Here is a 21,732-nt window from a genome sequence, read left to right on the forward strand (position 1 = left end):
ACAAATTGGGCTAAGGGGGAGAAGACATGGGTAGAAACTATAATAGCAAAGGGGGGTGCTCCATTCAAGGCAGCTGGCTATAGGAACTCTCCCAAATGTGAAAATGAGTAGGAATAAGTTGAGAGTTCTTAAAATGGAGGCATTTAAGGAGGTTCCTCTTAGAATTCATTCTGAACCTAGCTCTTTTATACTTGCTCCTAAATTATCTGAAATTTCAAGTGAGCAGAGTAATGGCAAGGTTTGTAGATTTAACCAAGTTGTTCACAAAATAATGAAAATGGAATCCATAGGGCTATGAAGGGACCTCCTCAACCTGGGTAATCAAATTGTAGGTGCAGTTCAGCACATGCATACATGAAGTGTTAATTCCCATGTTGGCCTGCCTCTTTGTCAAATATCTGCCCAGTCTTGTCTCCATGTTCCATTTCTGTAGTCTGTTTATTGAGTGCACTTTCTGGAGATAATCCCTTTTTTTAGTGAATTGGTATGCTTTGTAAATTTTGTTTTTATACCCATGCTATTCTGTACACAGTCCTCCAAATCTGTTATGAATAAAATGTAAAACAAATGTCGCAGTCGTCTGCAGTAAAGAGCAGCCAAGTCATGAATGCCAAGATGTTTACTCAAATCCTTGGAAGCCCAATTCCTCCTGGCACTCCATTGAGAAGTCCCAAAGAGCTGCCACTGCCATTGCCATTATTTTCCCATGCAGGCATTGAAAAAGATCAGAAGCAGCACCAAGAGAGTAGAAAGGGTCAGTGCTGCTCCTGGGACAGACTAAGTTCTCACCTTTTGCCACTCTACTCAGAAAGGGATGGCTCCTTTTTTGTTACTTGTTAAATACAGTATTTACATTGACCCATCGATATGAAGACTCACGTTTCTGGGGTCAAAGTTTTGACTAAAAATTCTAGATGTATACATGAGTATATGGAGAATAACTTAAAAGAGTGTCTCCCAACCATTCACAAATATAATACACAGCCATGGATATTAATGATTTATTTAGGTGAAACATCCCCTCCTTAAAAAACAACCCTCCTTAAAATAGTATTTAATACCAAACAGCATTCAATACCGAAGTAACAAAATAAAAGGATGTTTAAACAGTTGATGAAAGACATTTTGAGGAATTGTACCTTTTCAAAATGCACCTAGCTATCATCCCTGCTCTTCAGGTGTCTGCAGTTCAGAAGTTACATTCATTCCTGCACTTCAGACTAGCAACTAGATATAAGGACGGATATATAGTGCCATTGTGCACTATAGCAGTGCTTCCAATGAAAACTAAAAATTTTATCTCCCCCCACTGGTAAGTAAAATCCTCTTACACCTAGCCAGGCATACTGTGGTTTCGCTCTTAACTCATGAAGTGGCTTGTCAGACTTCTGGACTGCTTATACAGTTGAGTGCGAAGCTTATACCCAGTTAGAAACCAAAACCCACTTTATTGTTTAAAACAGATTTTCTTTCCTTATCATAAGGGGGGGCGGGGGGGTTGGCTGGCTAGTGATGGGGGCATAATTTATAGAGGCAGTCACTGAACTTATTCACTAAAAAAAACACGCCCATAAACTTGGTAATGAGAGAATTGAAACATATTTCTAATTTAGATTGTATTCTTCAGATATTTTGAAGTGCTGTGCTACAGCACAATGTAAATAATTCATTTGGCAGACAAATCTTTCCACGGCAATTCTTGAGGGTGGCTCTTAAAGTCTTGGCTGGGAAGACAGCTTTGCCTTCAGGTTCTCCGCAAGTTTATCCATGAACTCAAATGTGTTCAAGTAGTCTGAGCGCTTCACACTGACACAGAAAAGAGAAGCAGAACAAGCATATAAGTGTAATGAAAATGCACTATTTCAAACTACAGTATTCCAAAAAACTGGCTGTTTTATCAGATGATGGTGGTAGGGTAGAGGTCAGGAAATTGGTGTGGAAAAGAATTGACCTTTATTACACACACTTTTTTGGCATAGCAAACTGATTCAATCAGTCTAATTTTGTTGATGGGGAAAATAGTTAGTGTGAGATCAGGAATCTTAATTCACTGCTTTGATCTAATACAAATTTGAGATTTTTTTCTTAATAAAAACATGAATAATGCAATCTATTGCTTTTGTATTTTTGGAAATGAAAAGCTACTTAAATCTATCTTCATTTATGTGGGTCATATGCTGCTACTTCATCATATGAAACAGACCTAACCCTTTCACAATCTGCAGCAGAAGGATAGACAGTTAATACTCAAAGCTGACTTAAAGCACTGCAATTTTTGCTGAGACTTTTATTTCCATTTTTGATTCTGAGAACTTCTAAAATTTTGGCACGTATCTGTATTGCAAAACAAAGGGCCAAAACAGACCGCCATGAAGGAGCTGCCCCCACTGAAGATACTTTAGGACCATGGCAAGCACTGTGGTACCAAAGCTGCCCTCCACTGCCAACCCAAATCCTATTTGGGCCAGCAAAGGGTCACCTTAGATGGCTCCGGCACAACCCCCAGGTGACATCCATGAGCTCTGGGGGTGTGCTGCATCAAAACGCCATGGCCCCAGAGCAGTTTGAAGCCACCTCTATCTGATTGGCTGGGCATCTTGGGGGCATGTGGCATCAAAATGCCATGCCCTCCAGGAAGCTGGCTTTTCTGGCCTATCTGTTCTGGCTTGAACTCTATCAAGATTGTAATAACACCCATTTCTGAAGGGGGAGCACTCTGGAACAGATTTTGGGTACCATGGGAGTCGGAAGAGAAGAAACTCCTATTTTACAGGGCTTTGATACAAAAAAATTGGGTACAGAAGTACCATATTGTATCTTGGGCCTTAAATGCAACTTAGATTTTGTAAGTGCACTGTTTTTACATGCTAACTGAATTTGTTTTTAAAACACATTCCCTTGGTGTAGCTTTATTTTTCCACCTGGCTTTCATAATGTTTGGGATGGGGTGTGTATATATTTAAACAAATATTTTAATGATTTAGCATATGCATAATGTTTAGTGTTTTCATGCATCCCTCAACCCTTCATACTTACTTTGGTAACCCTTTGATGCAAGCAGACAGGTCTTTAGTCATAAAGCCAGCTTCAATGGTCTCTACACAGACATCCTCCAAGGCAGTGGCAAAGTTCTTGAGCTCTGTATTTTTATCCAACTTTGCTCTATGAGCTAGACCTCTAGTCCAGGCATAAATGGATGCTGGGAATGGCAGAGCAAAAGGAGGGATGGAGAGAGGGAGGGGTAGAGAGAAAAAGTGATAATGCTCAGATGGATTACTTTCCCCCAAAGAGTACCTCACAATCTATTTTGGGTTTTTACCATGAATTAAACTCTCCGCTCAGCCTCTTTCCTGACATACAAGACCTAGTTGTTTTACAGTGGGCCTTGGTATCCACAGGTTTGATATCTGTGGATTTGAGCAACTACAGATTGAAAGGAAGACACATTTAATTCTTTTTAACCTGTGATGGCCAGGCTAAGAAGCAGCCCCAGGGCACTAGCGGAGGCTGAGGCAAAACCCAGGCAAGCAGATGCCTCCCTCCCCCATAGAAGTCAATCCCACCACAGTCAGAACTTAAATCTCTTCCTCATTCTCTTTCCCACCTTCACACCACAAAGCTGCTGCCAATATTTAAACCCCTGCCTCGTTCCATTTCCCGCCTTCACATAAAGAAGCCTTTGATAGATTTTAGACCCATTTCCCACCAATACATCTCCTTGCCCCACTCCTTCTGCTGCCTCTTCCTGAGGTGGCAAGGAACTTGAAGTTCTGGCAGAGGCTTTGTGATGGGAAGGTTGGAAACTGTAGGACGGATGCTTTTCTAGTGCCTGGGCGTTGTTACCCAAGGTAATTTTAAATGTTAAATACTGGCTTGAGCATCTGCAGTTTTTGGTATCTGCAGAAAGTTCCAGAACAAAACCACAATGGATTCTGAGGGCCCACTGTATATAGACATTCCTTGCTATGAATTGTGTAGAATGAACACTATATTTTAGGCAAGACAATGATGAAATGAATTTAAGTTTTCAAAGGCTGGAAGCAAGAACTTTTCTGATTGCAATTTTTTTCTTCCTTTTGCGAGAACATTTGCTGTATATGTGTATTGCATGAACCACCAATGCTGTGCAATCTATGCTACAAGCCACAGAATTATTTTGCAGTCAGATGTTCCTAAGGATACAGATGCTTAGAATTAGGGCTTAATGATATTATCACAGAACTTAAATGACTACGACCTGTGTTCCATTTGCAGCATGTCATGACATTTAAATATGTTTCACATCTCATTTAGATAGAACTGAGGAAGTTAAAGCAGCTTACCAATGGGGTTAGTAGAGGTTTCTTGTCCTTTCTGGTACATGCGATAATGACGAGTCACTGTTCCATGAGCAGCTTCAGCTTCAACTGTTTTGCCATCTGGGCAGATCAGGACACTGGTCATCATCCCTAAGGAGCCATAACCTGGACATGAGAAAGAGAAGTGAGCAATGCTGTTGTTGGAAACCTGGGTAGTATAAAAACACACATACAACATGTCATATGCAGAAGTTAGACAAGTCAAACTGACTGCCTATACTCTAGAATGTTCTCAAGATGTCAACTGATTTGGAGAAACAGGCCTTCTATATAACATGATTTTGAGCTGGGGGTGGACCTTCACTGTTTATCAAAGATAGGACACAGTCTGCCAAAAACAAGCCCTGTTACGAGCTACCCGGGTTCTCCTGATGCACTTAAAATAATCAAGTGACTCTGTTCATAGTCACCTACCCCTCTAAAGTACTGCAACATACTTCTGGAGAGTGTATCAGTCTAGGAGTGGGGCATACCTTGTGCAACTGAGTCAGACTGCACATCACCATCGTAGTTCTTGCAGGCCCAGATAAAGCCTCCCTCGGATTTTAGGGCTTGAGCCACCATGTCATCAATCAGCCGATGTTCATACCAAATCTTTTTTGCTTCAAACTGTGACTTGTACTCCCTGAAGAGCACAGAACATAGAATGTCAGGGGTGGCAATTAGAGATGAAGTATATGCAACTATTTAGAAGACAGGAAAATAACTTAAATCTTGCCAAAAGAGAAAGTGGTAGGATGTGTTACCACAGAGAATGGTAACATATCTTAAATAACTTCCACACATATGTATACTGTGTTTTTATGCAATATTTTCTGCTTGCATTTGGCTAACATGTTCCTTATACAGGTTGAGCCTTTCTCCAAAATGCTTGCACCAAAAGTGTTTGGGATTTTTCAATGTCTGTATTTGACTATAATAAGATAGGACCCAAGTCTAAACACAAAATTCTTTTGTTTCATATAGACCTTATACACATAACCTGAATGTAGTTTTATACACAGACTTTTTAAATACTTTTGTGAACGAAACAAAGTTTGTGTACATGGACCCATCAAAAACAAAGATGTCACTATCTGCCCTCCATAAAAAAAGTTTTGGGTTTTGGAATATTTTGGATTTTGAAATTCCGGATAAGGGAGATTATATGTGTTGTCTGACTGTCATCACAGGTCATCTATACATACAGTTTATGTTTCAGCCACTGAAAGGGCTTTAGACCCACCATCAATTTTCCACAGTCATCAAATAATGGTTGCACCAGCTGTCAGGCATGTCCCTCTCCCACTCTTCCATTATGGCCTTATTGAACAGTAGAGGAGGAACATCACAGCTCAAGTGCTGGCTTGTGGTAATTGTTTGCACTCTGTTGTGGGTAACTAGGTAATGTTGAAGCAGATGGAAAGAAAGTATATTCTGTACCACAGTCCAGCTACTTGTAGAACCCAGATTTTTTTAAACTACAATTAGGCAAACTAACAATGTTAGCTTTCCCCCCAAAAAACATGAATGTAAGCACATTCTAAAATTATAACTATTTTGAGATTCAACTACAACTGTAACAAATGCATTTGCAAAAATAACTTTCTAAACTTTGGCTAGGACACAGAGAAGAGTTTAGGCCAAATGTTTTCTTCCAGTTCACAGTGCAATAGTGGCAGCTACAGTGGTGAGGGCAGTCTCTTGGGGGAAGAGGGGTTAGCATGGAAGCAAAAAGCATGAGAAAAGTTGGAGCGCCCATTTCTCCCTACATTTTACTGTTTTTGTGCAATTTATGTAACATCTAAATTTTAAATCTGAAAGTCAGCTCTTTCCCAAAACCACAAGTTCCAATAAAATTTCAGCTTCCACTGGCTTAAAAAAAAAGGCCCTAAGAAAAATGTTTGAGACTTAGAAAACAAAAACAACTCCAGATACCCTATTGTGGTTTATAGGAAATGATTCAGTTCTTTGAACAGAGATATACCTGTAAGATGAAAATATATCACGTAACAAAATATTATTACTTCTCATAGATCTCCTGAAAGATGTCCTTAAAACGGCCATCGTATTTCTTCAAAATGGTGTTTTTGGTGCTCATGTAAAGAGGCCAGGCTTTAGACAATGCCATCTGGAAAGAACTATGCGCAAAGTCCTTGATAGACTGGTCAAGGTTGTACATTCCTAAAGCCACACCTCCACCGCCTAAATATCACAGAAAGAGAGGAAGAGCAAAGGAAATAGGAATCAGGTGTAATAATAAAACAGCAGAGTCATTTAGAACTCTCTTAAAACACCTTGTTGTATATGTGTTCATACAACCAGGCTGTATCAGCCATCACAGACAGCTTTTTTCATCATGCAAATATAGCACTCTGAATGAGAGGCAACCACAAGTCTGCTCACACTGCAATATTACTGCACTATTATATCCCATTGTAGCTGCCGCGGTTCCTCCTGTGGAATCCTCCTGGAGTTTTAGTTGGGTCAGAGGGACCAGAGGAGGAATCTCTGGCTGAGGTTTCCAAGGGACCCTCCCTAACCTACCAGTCCCACGATTCCATAGGATGGAGCCATAGTTAAAGTGGGATCAGAGTGCTATAACTTGTGTAGTGTGAAAGGGCCTCACATTTGACTTGGTCGTGCAAAAAAAGTAAGCTTAATGGGTATTTTCAGAGTCTTGTGGCAATCATCTCATCTATCTTTGAACCTTACAACATACAGGGGTTTAAGGTATGGTTTGATCATGACTCTTGTATAGTAAAAGAACAAAAGTAAATAACTAAGGCCTGTTACAGACTGCCAAATAAAGCTGCTTCGGGTCTCTTTGGAGGTATGCTGTTTAAATGATGCATGCACCCTAAGAATCTGGAAGCTGCACCAAAGCTGCACTCCAGTGCTTAGGAATGGATTGTGGCTTTAGTGCGACCTCCGGACTCTTAGGACCCATGCATCATTTAAATAGCATACCTCCAAAGAGACCCAAAGCAGCTTTATTTTGGCAGTCTGTAACAGGCCAAAGTTCCTGCACGGCAGGGGATTGGACTGGATGGCCCTTGTGGTCTCTTCCAACTCTTATGATTCTATGAAAACCCCCACAGTTGTCCCTTTTGAAATGCCACCTTCAGAGAAAGCCTATCAATGGGGGAGGATGACTGATAGTCATCTCTTCAGGATAGTCTCCCTTCAGTTCTCAGGTCAGCCATGAAACTCTGTGCACTTTCAGAGGAGGAGTGAGGAAATATGCCTAGAAAGCCTGCATTTGAAGACTCAAACATTCCCAGCTAAAACGACTTGGCTAAAAATGATTTACCACATCTCCTAAATTGATTTCTGGTGTACCTGGTTAAATATCATTCAAATATTATTAAAACGAAAAATTTAGGCACCCCCTGAGCCTAATCAGCTCAGGGAGCCCTATAAACAAGGCCAAATTGCTCCGCAACATAGGATATATATGTGAGGTAGGTTGTGTGTGTGTTTTTTGTTTGTTTGTTTGTTTGTTTTTGCAAGGGAAAGTATTTTTTTAATAATATTTCAAGGGTAGGGGACATAGTGTTGGGGCTGCAACCCTCCAAAGTTTTGCAGGGAGTAAATATACCTCTTCAGCCACCAGTAATTGCTCACTGCTATCACAATAAACATTTCTTGCACCCTAAATAGATACTGTATTGGAATAATATTAGCTGATGTTACAAGAATACTGTCAAGATTATTTTGAGATTTCCTACACTTAAAAAACATAATACATCTGACAAAATCCAAACAACCAAGTTACAGTGGCTGGGAATTCAGCAAACCAACAAACAAAACAAGAAAATCCTCATGATGCTTGAAGAGATGCCAGCCAAGCACCAGGCTCTAGTTGTCACAATTGCAAGCTGGCACACAGCCTACAACTGTTCATTCATAGCCATAATGCTATTGAGAGTGACTACAGTAATAACACTAAGGATTGTGGTGCAGCCACCAATTTCTTCTTTTTGTTACACTGCCTGATGCACAGTACTGTACATGTATAATTTAATATAGCATTCATCACATGTCCATATAAATAACACTACCATATACTTTGGGCTGAAGGGGAAAACACTGCAAATATTCAGATGCAGTCAAGGGTTAAAGGTATCTAATTCACTGCTTAGATGAATGAAGCCTCTTGTTTATTCAGTAGGCTGCAACATCAATTCTGTTACTTGGCACAAACACAGTCTCCTAGCAACTCTCTTCCACAAGATTGCCCTAATTCAGAGCAGTAAGAAAGCTGATAACTTTGTGTAGTGATTGAGCTTCACCCTCTCAAATGTCTTCAAAACAAATAAACCAGTCACCAGATAGCCACTACTTTAGGCAGTGCCAAAGTATCTGGAGAGGTCCAAGTATTTTACATACCTAAGGAATCCATAAGACAGCTCTGCAAGGAGATTTAGAAACAGTGACAAACTGAGAGATAGTAGTTTATTTATGGTCTGGTCACTGCAAGGCATTTGCTGCCCTCTCCTCCTTGGCCAGAGCCTGAAAGTTACACATTGCAAGTAATGGTATTACTGTGACAATTATTATTATTATTATTATTATTATTATTATTATTATTATTATTATTATTATACAAGGATTTACCATTGTTCCCTTGCTGAAGTACTACAAAAACTGATCAATTTCATTCAATTTATATTCTGAGTAACAAATAATAGCTATGAGTTGAGGGTCAAGGGGAGGCTTTGAGTTTTAACCCCTCCTATAAAACCACATTACTTTTTAGATGAATTCCAAACCCAGAAGAAGATAAATGGTAATGAGTAAAGCGGGGGGGGGGGGATCTCAGTAATGATTGACTGCAATGAGATAAATTGTGCTATTAAATATTGGGATGTGTTCTTCAAAAAAAAAGTAACTTTGTCCTGCCTCTCCTTTGTCCTGTACCACTGGCAACTACTGCTTGTCCTAGCTGGGTGGCACTACAGAGAAAGTGCCTCACAGATCACAAGGCTTCACCAGATCTCAGCAGTTCCTCAGATCTCTGCCATGTTTCCCAAGACAGAGAAGTGAAAGTAGTAATGCCTTTCCTCACATGGCCCAGCCTTTGCCTGCAGGCAGCAGCTGCCTCATCTGGTGTTCTAGCTGCTCACTAGACTACACAGAAGCCAGCAGTCATGGAAGCTTTGGTTAGATAGGTCATGATGCCAGTTTTCTTTTCTTTTTTGAAGTGTGGCTCTGGTTTCATTTCAAAACAAAAGAGAAAGAGATTCAACAGTGGTTGTGGCACCCAAATGGATCTGGAATTCCTGGCAAGATACAAATGGCAGTGGTGGCAGCAACTAAGTTCTATAAAGTGTGGCAAAGGCTGGCACATGGGGTGGGGGCTGACTCTTTTTAGTCTTGGCCCCTTCCTTAGAGATATAATGCCCCCATTCTTGGAGGGTCAATTGTAGCATATAAACAGGACTGAATATTAAAAAACGGAAAGAGCCGTAACACTTTCCATGTTTATTCAAGTTTCCTCCAGCATTGTATCTAAGAGGTTCTGGTAAGTTCAAAAAATGAAGAGCATGGCATTCCTCCCTCTTTAGGAAACACACCTTACAAAACTCCAATGTTAGTGGGATCAATCCACCAGTAGTAAATTACCCCAAACTGTATTATATTCTCAGATGTGCTCAAGTAAGACACTGATAGATGTAAATCTAAGCAGGTTTCACAACTGAGGTCAGTTTTGAAATCACAGAAAATTTCACAAGTATTTGCACAACAAGAAAGCAACATCAGGTAATCAGAATTCTCAGGCTGCACCTTTGCCTCTGGCAGAGAAGTACAGGGCTGAGGATACTGGGAGAAATTGTGACAGTTGCCAGAACAAAACATACGAAACAGGAACATTACTTTGTGTGCTCTGCAAACAGTTTTGCTGGAAGGTCAGAAAGAGGAAAAGACTGTGGCCATCTGATAAAATTGATAGCCAGCAAGTCATTTGCTATGCAACTACTTGGCAGCCTCATCTCCATGTCAACCTCTTTGGGAGTGGGAAGAGCAAGGGATACCTCATGGGGAACAAGATTTGCTTTGGAGGTTCCCAGTTGTTTATCTCTTGTTTAAGGCTAGTGATTTAATTATTAGATTCTTATGTTCCAAAATGCAGTGTCTGAAGAATAAAAGTATCCTATTTTATTCATTTTTCTCTCTTACATGGTTTTTGGATTCTTCACTTTCAAATATCTTTATAATGAATGCTGTGGTTACTTCAAAATACCTACTTTCAAAGTTATGGACTAAATAGGTTACAGGTTTGCCTCCATCCTTTGGTGTGTAGATCATCTCTACCTTTCCAGGGCCAGGAACAACAAAGTCTGTGGCTCTGTACTGCAAGAGAAAAACAGCAAACAAAATGGTGAGTGATGAACAACATGCAGACAGCAGGCATCCCTTTGTGTTTAATCTACTATAATAACAAATAATAAAACTTTTATTTATATCCCGCTTTTTGTTAAGACAAAGCCATGTACATCATTAAAATAGTACAATAATTAAAACAGTACAAGACCCCCCACTGCCATAAATGTATGGGATCAAATTTCCATTATTCTGCCTTTAGAGGGAAGAAAAAGTTGGGGAAAGCACTGAAATGCTCTCTGCACTAAGGCCAAGAACCACAGTAGTAGTTTGCACAGATTCTGTCATGGTTCAGTCTATTTTAATCATTAACAAAAATTGCAGCACAACACTATTCAAACCTACTAAAAGCCTGTAACAGATGAGTTTTATGACAACCAGACATAAATTGTAATTGCATTCTGCTCTCTATCTTTTGTATTATTTCACAATGTGTATTACATCCTTACTCAAATAAAGCTTATATTACCTCAAACCACAAAAGTAGAAAAAGCTGCAAGAGATACCCACCTGGTCTCCATAAGCATGACGGCCAATGATGATGGGTTTTACCCACCCGGATACTAGACGGGGAATATTTTTACAGATTATGGCTTCTCTGAAGACAGTACCCCCTAGAATGTTTCGGATCGTTCCATTAGGAGATTTCCACATCTGCTTCAGCTTGAATTCTTCTACCCTTTTCTCATCAGGGGTGATTGTGGCACACTTGATTCCTACATTGTACTTTTTTATCGCTTCCGCAGCTTCCACTGTCACCTTATCATTAGTTGCATCACGATTCTCTATGCCCAAATCATAGCTGTAAGGAAGTCCCCAAAATATGATTACTTGTAAAATACAAGAAAAATTGTACTGTGCCCTAGAAAAGCATTCCAAGAAAAAAAAAGTACTGTGCCCTGGATCCACAGTTCTCAACCTCTGGCCTTCCTGATATTTTGGACATCATAACCAGAAACCTATGTTCATTCTGGCTGGGGCTTTTGGGAGTTGAAATCCTAGATACTCAGGATTAAAAAGATTTAAGAAAATTGGAAAAAAATTGTCAGACAACTAAAATAACCTCCTAATGGCTTAATTAACAGCTACCAAATGACAGCATAATATTGGTATCATTGCCTACATGTAGAAATACTGAACTAAGAACTGAGTGTTTATAAATGCGGGGGGGGGGGGGGGGCAGTAAGAAATTTTGAAGGACCACTGCATATACAGCATATGTAGAATTCCAGAAGTTAATCTGGTCCTTCAGAGACTGCATCATTAATTTTCTATGCATTTGTCAACTGATGGAGGTGTTAGAAAATATTTGGTACACTAATTAATATCAATGTATCCTATTCAGAGCTACTCCTAGTTTTTCAGAGACCTGATACACATTTAGAGTCTAGAAACTGTTATGTGCCTACAGGTTGTTTCTGACTTATGGTGACCCTAAGGCATATCATGAAGTTTTTATGCCAAGATTTGTTCAGAGGATTTGCCTTTGCCTTCCTCTGAGGCTAAAAGAGTATGACTCATCCAAGGTTACCCAGAGGGTTTCCATAGCCAAGTGGGGTACTGAACCCTGATCTCCAAATTCTAAGTCCTATGCTGAAGTCACTACATCACACATACAAGTGAGCAATGCATGATCCCACCTTGTTTCTAGGACAAAAATTTTGACATCCTTTTAAGGATTAACATGCTTCCAAGTTCACCACATGTGTGGGATTGCCTAGCTATGCTATCAGGTGCTGATTGTTTTGGCAGCGTCAGCAGGAGCAGAGTGGCATATCTTGTTAGGCAGGTGGCTGAGTATTCAGAATAAAAACCAAAGTACAAGCACATGTGGAGGAAAGGTCAAAGATTCCAGTGTTTCATTTGCAACTGACGCACTTAACAGATTTTGCTCAAGGGTACTCTGTCAATGGCCTTGGGAATAGCAAGGGTCCTGACATCATCTCTATTGCCTGGACAAAATGGAGGGGGAAGGGACAAAGCTTGAATAATGCTCTTTTAGCCTACAGCTCCCAAAATCCTCCAGCCATCAACTATGGTATTTTTGGCAATGTAGTACAAAAAAGTAATGTTTCCAAGCTCTGAGAATGGAGTCAAGTGAGGTGCATCTTTAGAAGATTACATCATGGAAGGAACAGCAATAGAAGGGGAAAATGTATTCTGGGTAGCTGTAACATTTGCATCGAGCGTTGCTACTTTGGACTACGCTGAGTCCAGAGTCAAAAGGCTGGGACTGGAGTAGAGCACTAGGCCTAAGTAGCTCAAAATGAGATGTTAACCTGTTTGCAGCATTGCTATTAATTCACCCTGCCCTCCCCCCAACAATTCTGGCCCTGGTGACAGAATCCCTGCGTTATTAAAAACTTACATGAGAGACTATAGCATTGAGAGGTGACGTTCTTCCCTAACACAGGGTGCATCTATACTGTAGAAAGAAGGCAGTTGGACACTACTTTAACTGCCAGGGCTCCATCCTACAGAATCCTGGGATTTGTAGTTTGGTGAGGCACCAACACTTTTTGGTAGAGATGACTAAAAGACCTTGTAAAAGTACAAATCCCAGGATTCCATAGGATGGAGCTATAGCACTTAAGCTAATGTCAAACTGCATTACTTCTACAGTGCAGATGCACCCATAGTGTTATATTAGTTCTAGTGCTGCCAATCACAGACTTTTTGGAAAGGGTCAGGAGCCCTTCTAGGAAAAAAATGGCAACTCACCTTTCCTAGTTAACCTCAGAGCCAATTGGAAATAGCTGAAAACAAATGGCAGCAGCCTTGCAGCTATATCAGAAGGGATCCCAGCTGGGTAGGCCTTGGGCATTGCACAGAATAACTGCCCGAGTCATGACTTGTAACCATTTTAAGTTTACCTGAAGCCCTGGTTTTTAAATGACAAGGCTTCATCACCATGAGCACAGGACTTTTCTCTTCCAAAGAGCTTCATACTGGGCAGTTATAAAAGTTCACAAGGTAAGAAACGTACAATTTAATTTTGTGAACAAGTCTTCTCCATTTTGATGCTGTACTGAAGTGTTAGACCACAACACCCATCATGGCCAGGCAACAGTGCCAACAGCTCTCTTCTCTGGAGATGATGGAAGTTATCATCCAACACATGTGGAGGTTAAGGAAGGCCGATTTAGATTCTGGGAAGCAAAATGGATAAAGGCAAGAGAATCTGCAAAAAGCTTGAAGACACAGTCATGAAACACTTACAGAATTTGCTTTTACAACACAATTACTACATATGTAATATATTATAATAATATACTGATTGTGTAATAATTGCTATAGAAGCAGAATTAATTCCTGACAGGGAGGAAGTACACAGTTTTTGCTGACATGGAGTGTAATTTACACAGAAAAGTTTTGTGTGAAAAAGAAAAGACAAAAAGGTTAAGCAATACTCTCTCACACACAAAGAGTAATGATGGACCACCACATGTAATAAATTGCCCTTTTCCAACAATATAGAAGATTTCATAAGGCTTGCAGGTACCTGTGGAGATCCAGATCCACATAGGGAAAGATCAGCTTTTCCTTGATCAGTTCCCATATTACACGTGTCATTTCATCCCCCTGCATCTCAACCACAGAACCGCCATGGATTTTTTTAGACATTGTGGCCTAACAGGAAAAAGAAGAGAATCCAAACAAACAACATACTAGGCAAAACAGATTATGGTAACACCTAAGAGGTAAAAATTACAGATGGTTTATTTCATTCTTGCATCCAAGAGCTCACGAACAATCAATCAATCAATCAATCAAATAAATATTTTTCCTTGCTGGAAGAGATTGTGCACGCTTTCCTACTCTTTTGGATAATCTCTGACATTTTGGCACTTTTTTTACAAAGATGTCATGAAGTGCTTTTTGTGAATAAAATGCTATTATGAAAAACACTATCCTTTGCACAAATACCACATTCTATGCAAGAAACCCATTGTTAAGTCTACACAAAAAGTGCTGAAATCGGTGACTGACAATTTATTTGGGATAGATCAACACATCTAAATACCCTCCCTTTTCAAGGATCAGAAAATTTGTGAATCTTCATTATATTCCTAGTAAAAATAGAATCTCTAGCAGGTAACAGTCACATTCAACAGGAAAGACTGCTTTTTTTTCTGAATCAGCCCTTCCCCAGCACCTCTGTTTCTTTAATTTTTTCCCTTCTTTAACCAGGAAATCTCAAATTGGTCCTCAAGGTAAGACCAAACCAACCTATGAACTGGTACTAATATAAGCTTTGTACTGGTTCTGTAAACGTCATTCTTAATAAAATATTGGGAGATTTTTTAGAGTTTCTGTGAGCATGGAAAGGTGTAGTGCTAATTATGAATCAGAAGTTCACTTGTGGGGCTTCGTTACATAGTTACTATCTATGCAATCTTAGCAATGCCACACAATATACAATGCATGTTTCAAACACTGTTGGAGTTGTACAGGGTATCCGCACAAATGAGGTACGAATGTGGTCCAAGGCTGTCATTTCCATGTGGCTTCTAGCCACACAAATCTGTACAGTGAGTAGGCTATAACACAGAAAGTGGACCTCAGCCTGTAGACTTAGTGTAGCATGCTGAGATCTGACACATGGTTTGATAGAGATTCAACATCCCCCTTTACACAGACTCTGGGGCATCACATCTTCCCTTCCCAGCTGCTGGCAAATGGGAAGGGAAGTCCCTGCTATTTTTGATTGAAGGTAGGTGCCAGTGCAGGTTTTATTTCCTGAGCTCAGCTGGTGCTTCCAGGAGCTACTAAGAAGGCTTTGCTTCTCTCAGTGAATAGGTTCCTGCATACTTTCTTTAAAGCAATGGTATAAAATATTATCACCACTTCTTCGTTTATGCAGGATCAACTTCTTTTCCAAGGGCAGGGGCATTCTCTGAAGGAATTCTGCCCAAACAGCCCCACTAATGGAAAGGATGGGGGAGCAGTTTAGTAATTTACCACCTATCCTACAAGGATGTTTCTCCTCCTCCATTCTTCTGGAATTTCCACCAACCATTCAGAGCAGATTTGGGGAGGAGGGAAGTGATGGTAAGAGTACTGGTGGAGGGCTCTGTGACAAAGATTGCTGCCCCTCCATTCTGCAATTACTTTCCTCTGTTGCTGGGGATCAGCAAAGTATGATTGTTGGACTACAACTTTAAGCATTCCTTATCATTAACTATGCTGGGTAGGTCTGATGTAAGTCTATTACAGTTGGCCCTCCACGTTTGCAGCCTTGACTTTTGCGGATGTGATTATTTGCGGCCTTGATGCAGAATCATTCTGTAGGACCTACAAATGCCTGGAGAAGTGTTTTCTCTTGGAAACTCTAGGTCCTCCAGTGCAACTTTGCCAGAGATTGACCATAGAGTTGTGCTGGAGAACCTAGAGGTTCCTAGAGAAAACACTTCTCCAGGCATTTGTAGGTCCTACAGAATGATTCTGCAACCAACCTATGGCAGATGTTGACCATAAAGTTGCACTGGAGGACCTGGAGATACCTAGAGAGGTGTTCTGTCAAGTAAAAGGAATAGTGTTTTTATTTGCAGTTTATCCACATTCACGGGGGTCCTTCACCCCTAAACAAGTGAATGTGGAGGGACCACTGTATTTTATTTTATTTTAAAGTATTTATATTCCAGACTTCAGACAAAAAGGCTTCCAGAGAAGCTTTCAAATAGTTAATTTGAGTGTTAAATAGTTACTTTCAGGCTTTTAATCTAAATAAGACAGGATACACAGGGAAAAGAGAATGGTAGTAGGGGTGGGGATTAATTTTATCAGATGCCAGTTGCTCTTCTTTTCCCTCCAAAGCCAGATCAATAGCAACTGGAATCTGGAGGGAGAGTCTCTCATAATCCCCTGGGGCCCAGGCATGATGGAGGTGTGCTTACCTGCTTTTGTGTCCCTCCAAAGCCTAGAAGACCAGTTTGTTCACCCTTCCCGTAACTGGAGATACCTACAGATAGAAAGGGCCCTTCTGTTAGCAGAGGTAAGATTTTGGATCTTACCCGTAGTGTCCAATAGTTTTCAAGCGCTTATGCAAAAGCAAGATATTGGGTACAGCACTAAATGCCCACATTTGCCAAAGGTCCAAAGTACATTTTCTATAGAAGTGGTAGTGTTTGACATGGGAGCTCAAATATTGCCCATTCAGACCAATGAAACTTCTCTGAATTAAGCAGGCTTCCAAAAGTAACACAAACTGACCAAATAAAGCAACTTTGAGGTATCACAACACAAAATGTACAGCCAGCACAGATATTGCCCTACTTTCCTGTACTGTTTTGGGTGCTAAAAGGGAGTTTTTGAAAGCAAGACTCTTCATTCAGAACAAGAGATTCAAGTCCAGGGGATAAGGAGTTACGGCTCCTACTTGCACCTTGATCCCTTTCAACAAAGGTAGTGATATAAAAGATTTCATGGCTTACTTATAATCCCTGCAGGTATTTGTTGCTACTGACAGTCAACAAAGAGCAATGACTTGGCATTTTTTTTCTTCAGAAGAAATAAAGTTTCCCATACTCAATTTTAAACATTTGATGCAAAACCCAAACATTATTCTTGTTTAGTCTGACTCCTCAAAGTTTCAGAAACCATTTTTTGTGCCATACAGCCAAGCATTCTTGTTTGTGCAACTGGGTTTATTTTTCTACAACTGCACCTATCAGGGTTGGGGGGGAAACAATTTCTTTAAAGAAACACCCCCCAAAACTGTTTGTTTGGGGGTTTTAGTGTGTTTAAACTGGTTTGTTGTTGCTCCTGTTGTTTAAACCACTTTTTTGCATTAATGTGTAAAGCTACATCAATATAGGACTGAATCAAAAAATTAAGTAGCAAAATGCAGTTTAGATTTTATGGCCACTAGGTTAAATAATAATTGTTCTTTAAAAATACTTTTAAAAAAAACAAGTTGTTTTAAGGATTCCCATGGAGAGGCCCAGTATTGCCTTCATACTGTACATTTCTATACTACCATTTACTAACAAGAGGATTTCCAAAGACATAGCTGTGTTAGTCTGGAAAACCAGTATGCCAAGGGATCTTGTAGCAACTTTGAGACTACTTGAAAGAAAGAAGCTGGCAGAATGACCTTTCATAGACTTGAGCAAAGGTAAAAACAAAATAAACACTGTACATGCATAAAAACAGCTATACAGTGGCAAAACCCACCCAGCTGATGTTCAGATTCCAAAATGGAGAAGATGTTTAAATTCTGAGGCCTATTCATACTACGCAGTTATATTGCTATTATTCCACTTTAATTGGCATGGTTCTGTCCTAGGAATCCTAGGACTGACAGTCTCAAAGTGGAGTAACAGCACTATACTTCTGTAGTATGAATGGCCCTTGTTTAAACAGAAGAAAATTTAGCCAAGAGCCTACAAGTGGCACCAGGAGTACTGTCCAGACAAAGCCTTCTATCTATAAGCGAAATTTCTGAAATAGAGTAACCATGGCAGTTTAATAGTGCAATAACAGTGCTATATAGTGTGAATTTAAACAGAAGAAGTTTAAACAAAGAAGGTTGAGCCTAGTGTCTAAAAATGACACCAGTGAAAATGGTGTAAGGCACCATTGCCAAAAACCTTGTCCTCTCTCTCTCTTATTAAAACATGACTAGGTACTAGTTGGAGCAGGAGTTAGTACTAGTTGGAGCAGGTCATATACAGACAGTTGACTTTAAGGTGTAGGCCACCTGCCAAGGGAGGAACCACTCCCAGACACGAAATACAGAACACTGAAATATCAAATACTCTGAAATCCATTCCTAAAACAAGATTTGAGGAAGCAAGACAGAAGAAAAATTATTTATAATTGAAAGATGATAGGCTTGTACGGATGAGACAGAATTTTCTGCAGAATATGTATATGTAGGTTTGGAGAAACAAAGATTGGCTGCTGTTAGATTTTTAAGTCGTATTTCCCGTCACAAAAATGCTGAGCAACAGGCTAGTTTTGAAAATGAAGTATGTTCTGAACAGATGAAAGGAATGGTTAATGTTAGTCAGCTAGGACAATTTGCACCAGAACAAATGGTTAGGGCTTTTTTACTTTTTGGTAACTGGCCATTTTTCCTTCTTTCTGTGGCATTTTCACTTCCTCAAGAGTTTTCTGCCATTCTTTCCAAGTGCAAATGTTTAGTTTAAACATCTCTACTAAAGCATTTCCCCCTGCTGGCCTTCCAACAGATTTCTCTTCACCTTTCCCCTATTCTCAGTTTTAAAAAACATGAATAGAACTCTACACAGATTTCACACTGATTGTCAAAGGCAAATATGTGGAAGGTAATGGCCTTCGTTTCAAAAATCTGTTCAAAGATCTGCTCTTTTTAAAAATCTTTTAAAAAGTCTTACAGTGTGTCATGTGGCCGATTTGATTAGATTTACATTTAGAATTCAGTTTGCTTACTCTAGAGACAAACCCAGAATGAAGCACTGCAAAGAACGAAGGCAGAGAGGATGGTTCCCAAATCACTCAGTCACAGCAGGCATTAAACATTTCCATCTATGTTGCGCTATTATTACAAATAAAAAACGTAGAACGCCAAAGAGATAGCAAAACAGCATTCCTTTTTAGCAAAATAGGCTGAAAAACTGCACCAAAAAAGCAAATGTAATTCGTTCGTGAACAAAGCATAGGTACTCCTTTGTGAGCTACTAGATTTCCCTGAAGCCAACACAAAAATTCTTCCAATCTTACAGAAAGAGCAGGGAGCAGATTACATATTGGCAGAATCAAGATAAGAGATTAGTGTACAAAGAGGGCGAACTGAAACTACAAAGCAAATTCGTGGTTTCGAGGCAGAAGGTCTTTTTAACTAAATGTGCTGACAAGATGTGAGTCACACCTTGATTGATAAATTCATTTATTACGGCAAATGGCCATAATAATAATAAAATAGGATAAAAACGTTACAGGACAACACCCTGATTGAGCAGAATTGAAAAATCTACTGTAGTATTATTTCAAATGCATAGTATTAGGGGAAGATCAGTGACACACTAACCTACACCTAAGATCCCGGATCTTGAGCATTCATGCTGTGTAAACCTCACACTTGATAGAGATTATCCTTTCACATCTAATGAGTCTATAGCCCCATTAAAAAGCAGTACTGAGTATTCTTGGATTTGAATGGATTTCTCCCCCATAGACTCCAAAAATACCATGTTCATTTATTTGGATTTAACTGGTCTTGAACATTAACCACACAGTGGCTCTTCTGTACACACACTGACTCAAAATGAGACACACATCCACACAGGGAATGAAATGAAGGAAGGACTGTCTTTCTGCTTGTAACTGCCAAAGGTTTCCAGGAGGGTTGTATTAATCTGTTGTGGTCAAAATTACACAATACTGTGGCACCTCAAAGACTCAATGTTTTATGTCCTTTGGGCATCCAACTGCGTGGCACATCATGCTAGAAATAATCTGCATTAAATGACAAGAGGTTAGATTGGTTTAAAACTGGGTGTGAACACCCTTCATAGCCCTGAATGGGAGACAAAAGAGAAATCATGAAGAGGGAATTTAGGGGGAATGTGAACAGAAAGCAGAAGGAAACAGTACCAAAAGAGAGTGCATTTTCTCTCTTTCTACCTTGGAGAGAGGGAGGCAAACATATATATTAATGAAGGAGGAATATGGGAGAAATGAGAACAGAAAGCAGAAGGAAACAGTACCAAAAGAGACTATATTTTCTGCTTTTCTACCTGGGAGAGAGAGACCAAAGGGATATAAGGAACTTGAGGAAAATGTGAACAGAAAACAGGAGGAAATCATACCCAAAACAAGGCTGTATTTTCTGTTTTTCTTACTTTGGAGAGAGAGGGAGATGAAGGAATTTGGGAAGAAGGAACTTGGGGGGGGAAATATGAATATAAAGCAGAAGGAAATTATCCCAAATGGGGCTGTATTTTCTGCTTTTCTACCTTGGAGAGAGAGAGAGGAGAAAAGGAAAGGAACACAAGGAACTTGGAAGGGGGGGGGATAAATGTGAAGAGAAAGCAGAAGGAAACTGTACCAAAAGAGGCTCCCATTTTCTGCCTCCCAGGATTTCCAGGGGGGCTGCTGTATAAGTAATACACAGCTGTGAAAAATGACAAGCCTCGAGGCATCCCCTCAATGGCTGGCTGTCTGGCTGGAGGTTTTATTCCAGTCTTAAAAGCAGCCCCCTTCCAAACAGCCTCAGGCTTTGTGGTGCCACACAGCAGGGCTCCCCCTTTCCTTCTGTGGCACTCCTCTCTGACCAGCCTCCCTCAGCTTTGAAGGTGGTGCCCCCTTTGAGAAAGGAGAAGAAGTGGGGGAAGAGGAGGAGACCAAGACAGGGCTGCTGCAACATCCACACTGGGCCCCCAACTCCCAGGATTCCATAGCCCTGAGCCACAAAGAGGCTGGCTCACCTTTAAGGATGGACTCTGTCTCTCTGCCTCCCAGCTGGGCTCTCTCAGTCTCAGCCTGGCTTTTGGCTTTCCAATGCCTGCACCAGGCTTAAAGGAAGGGCGAGGCCTAGGCAGGCAGCTCCTCCTTCTCTGCTGGGCATTGGGAGGGAAAGGAGGGGAGGAGAAGAGAGGCAGGCCTCCATTGCTCCAATGGAGGCTTCCCAACAAAGCCCAGCCCTGGCAGTTGGAGGAAGGATAAAGAAGGGAGGCCTAGCAGACAAGGAAACCAAACCACAGCTCTCCTCCTCGCCTCTAAGAGGCAGCTGGAGGACATTCCCAAACCAAAGCTAAAAAAACACTCATATGGAAGTAAATGTATGCTGCTTTTAGCCATGCTAAAAAATGGAGGACGTTTTGGAATCCCTGCTGCTGGACTGAAATGGAGGACAGGTCCTGGAGAATGGAGGACATGCCTGGCAAACCCCAGGGCCCTTATCACACGGGCAAAATTTGAAGTTATCCCAGGGGCCATGTGAAGGCCACTGAGATAAAATATATTTGTTGTTGTGTACCTTTGAGTCATTTCTAATGTATGGCGACCCTAAGGTGAAGCTATT

At 40.5% G+C, this 21,732-nt stretch overlaps 1 protein-coding gene across 2 annotated transcripts; it reads right to left on the reverse strand.

The window, feature by feature from the left end:
- Window positions 1-987: 987 nt before the first annotated feature.
- Window positions 988-21,272, reverse strand: IDH1 (isocitrate dehydrogenase (NADP(+)) 1). 2 transcript variants are annotated; one of them, XM_042467873.1, is made up of 10 exons: window positions 21,137-21,272; window positions 16,622-16,686; window positions 14,227-14,354; window positions 11,235-11,526; window positions 10,589-10,694; window positions 6,365-6,542; window positions 4,832-4,983; window positions 4,323-4,463; window positions 3,037-3,199; window positions 988-1,806 (listed from the first exon to the last, which is right to left on the reverse strand). In XM_042467873.1, exons 3-10 carry the CDS (start codon window positions 14,346-14,348, stop codon window positions 1,713-1,715), a joined length of 1,248 nt encoding a protein of 415 aa, XP_042323807.1. In that variant the 5' UTR covers window positions 14,349-14,354; window positions 16,622-16,686; window positions 21,137-21,272; the 3' UTR covers window positions 988-1,712. The 2 variants fall into 2 exon arrangements, with proteins under 2 accessions (XP_042323807.1, XP_042323817.1); XM_042467883.1 differs by lacking the exon at window positions 21,137-21,272 and having other exon boundaries at window positions 16,622-16,705.
- Between the last annotated feature and the right edge of the window lie 460 nt (window positions 21,273-21,732).

Source organism: Sceloporus undulatus, chromosome 1 (genome assembly GCF_019175285.1).
Source record: "Sceloporus undulatus isolate JIND9_A2432 ecotype Alabama chromosome 1, SceUnd_v1.1, whole genome shotgun sequence".
NCBI classification, from domain to species: domain Eukaryota; kingdom Metazoa; phylum Chordata; class Lepidosauria; order Squamata; family Phrynosomatidae; genus Sceloporus; species Sceloporus undulatus.

Excerpts from the sequence above, each read along its gene's own strand:
- IDH1 (XM_042467873.1), bottom strand. The coding sequence starts at position 14,348 with ATGTCTAAAAAAATCCATGGCGGTTCTGTGGTTGAGATGCAGGGGGAT. Across the intron at positions 6,543-10,588 it reads TTTAGTCCATAACTTTGAAA|GCGGTGGAGGTGTGGCTTTA; the intron begins GTAGGTATTTTG and ends TGTGATATTTAG. Across the intron at positions 4,984-6,364 it reads TTTCAGGAGATCTATGAGAA|GGAGTACAAGTCACAGTTTG; the intron begins GTAATAATATTT and ends TGTGCTCTTCAG.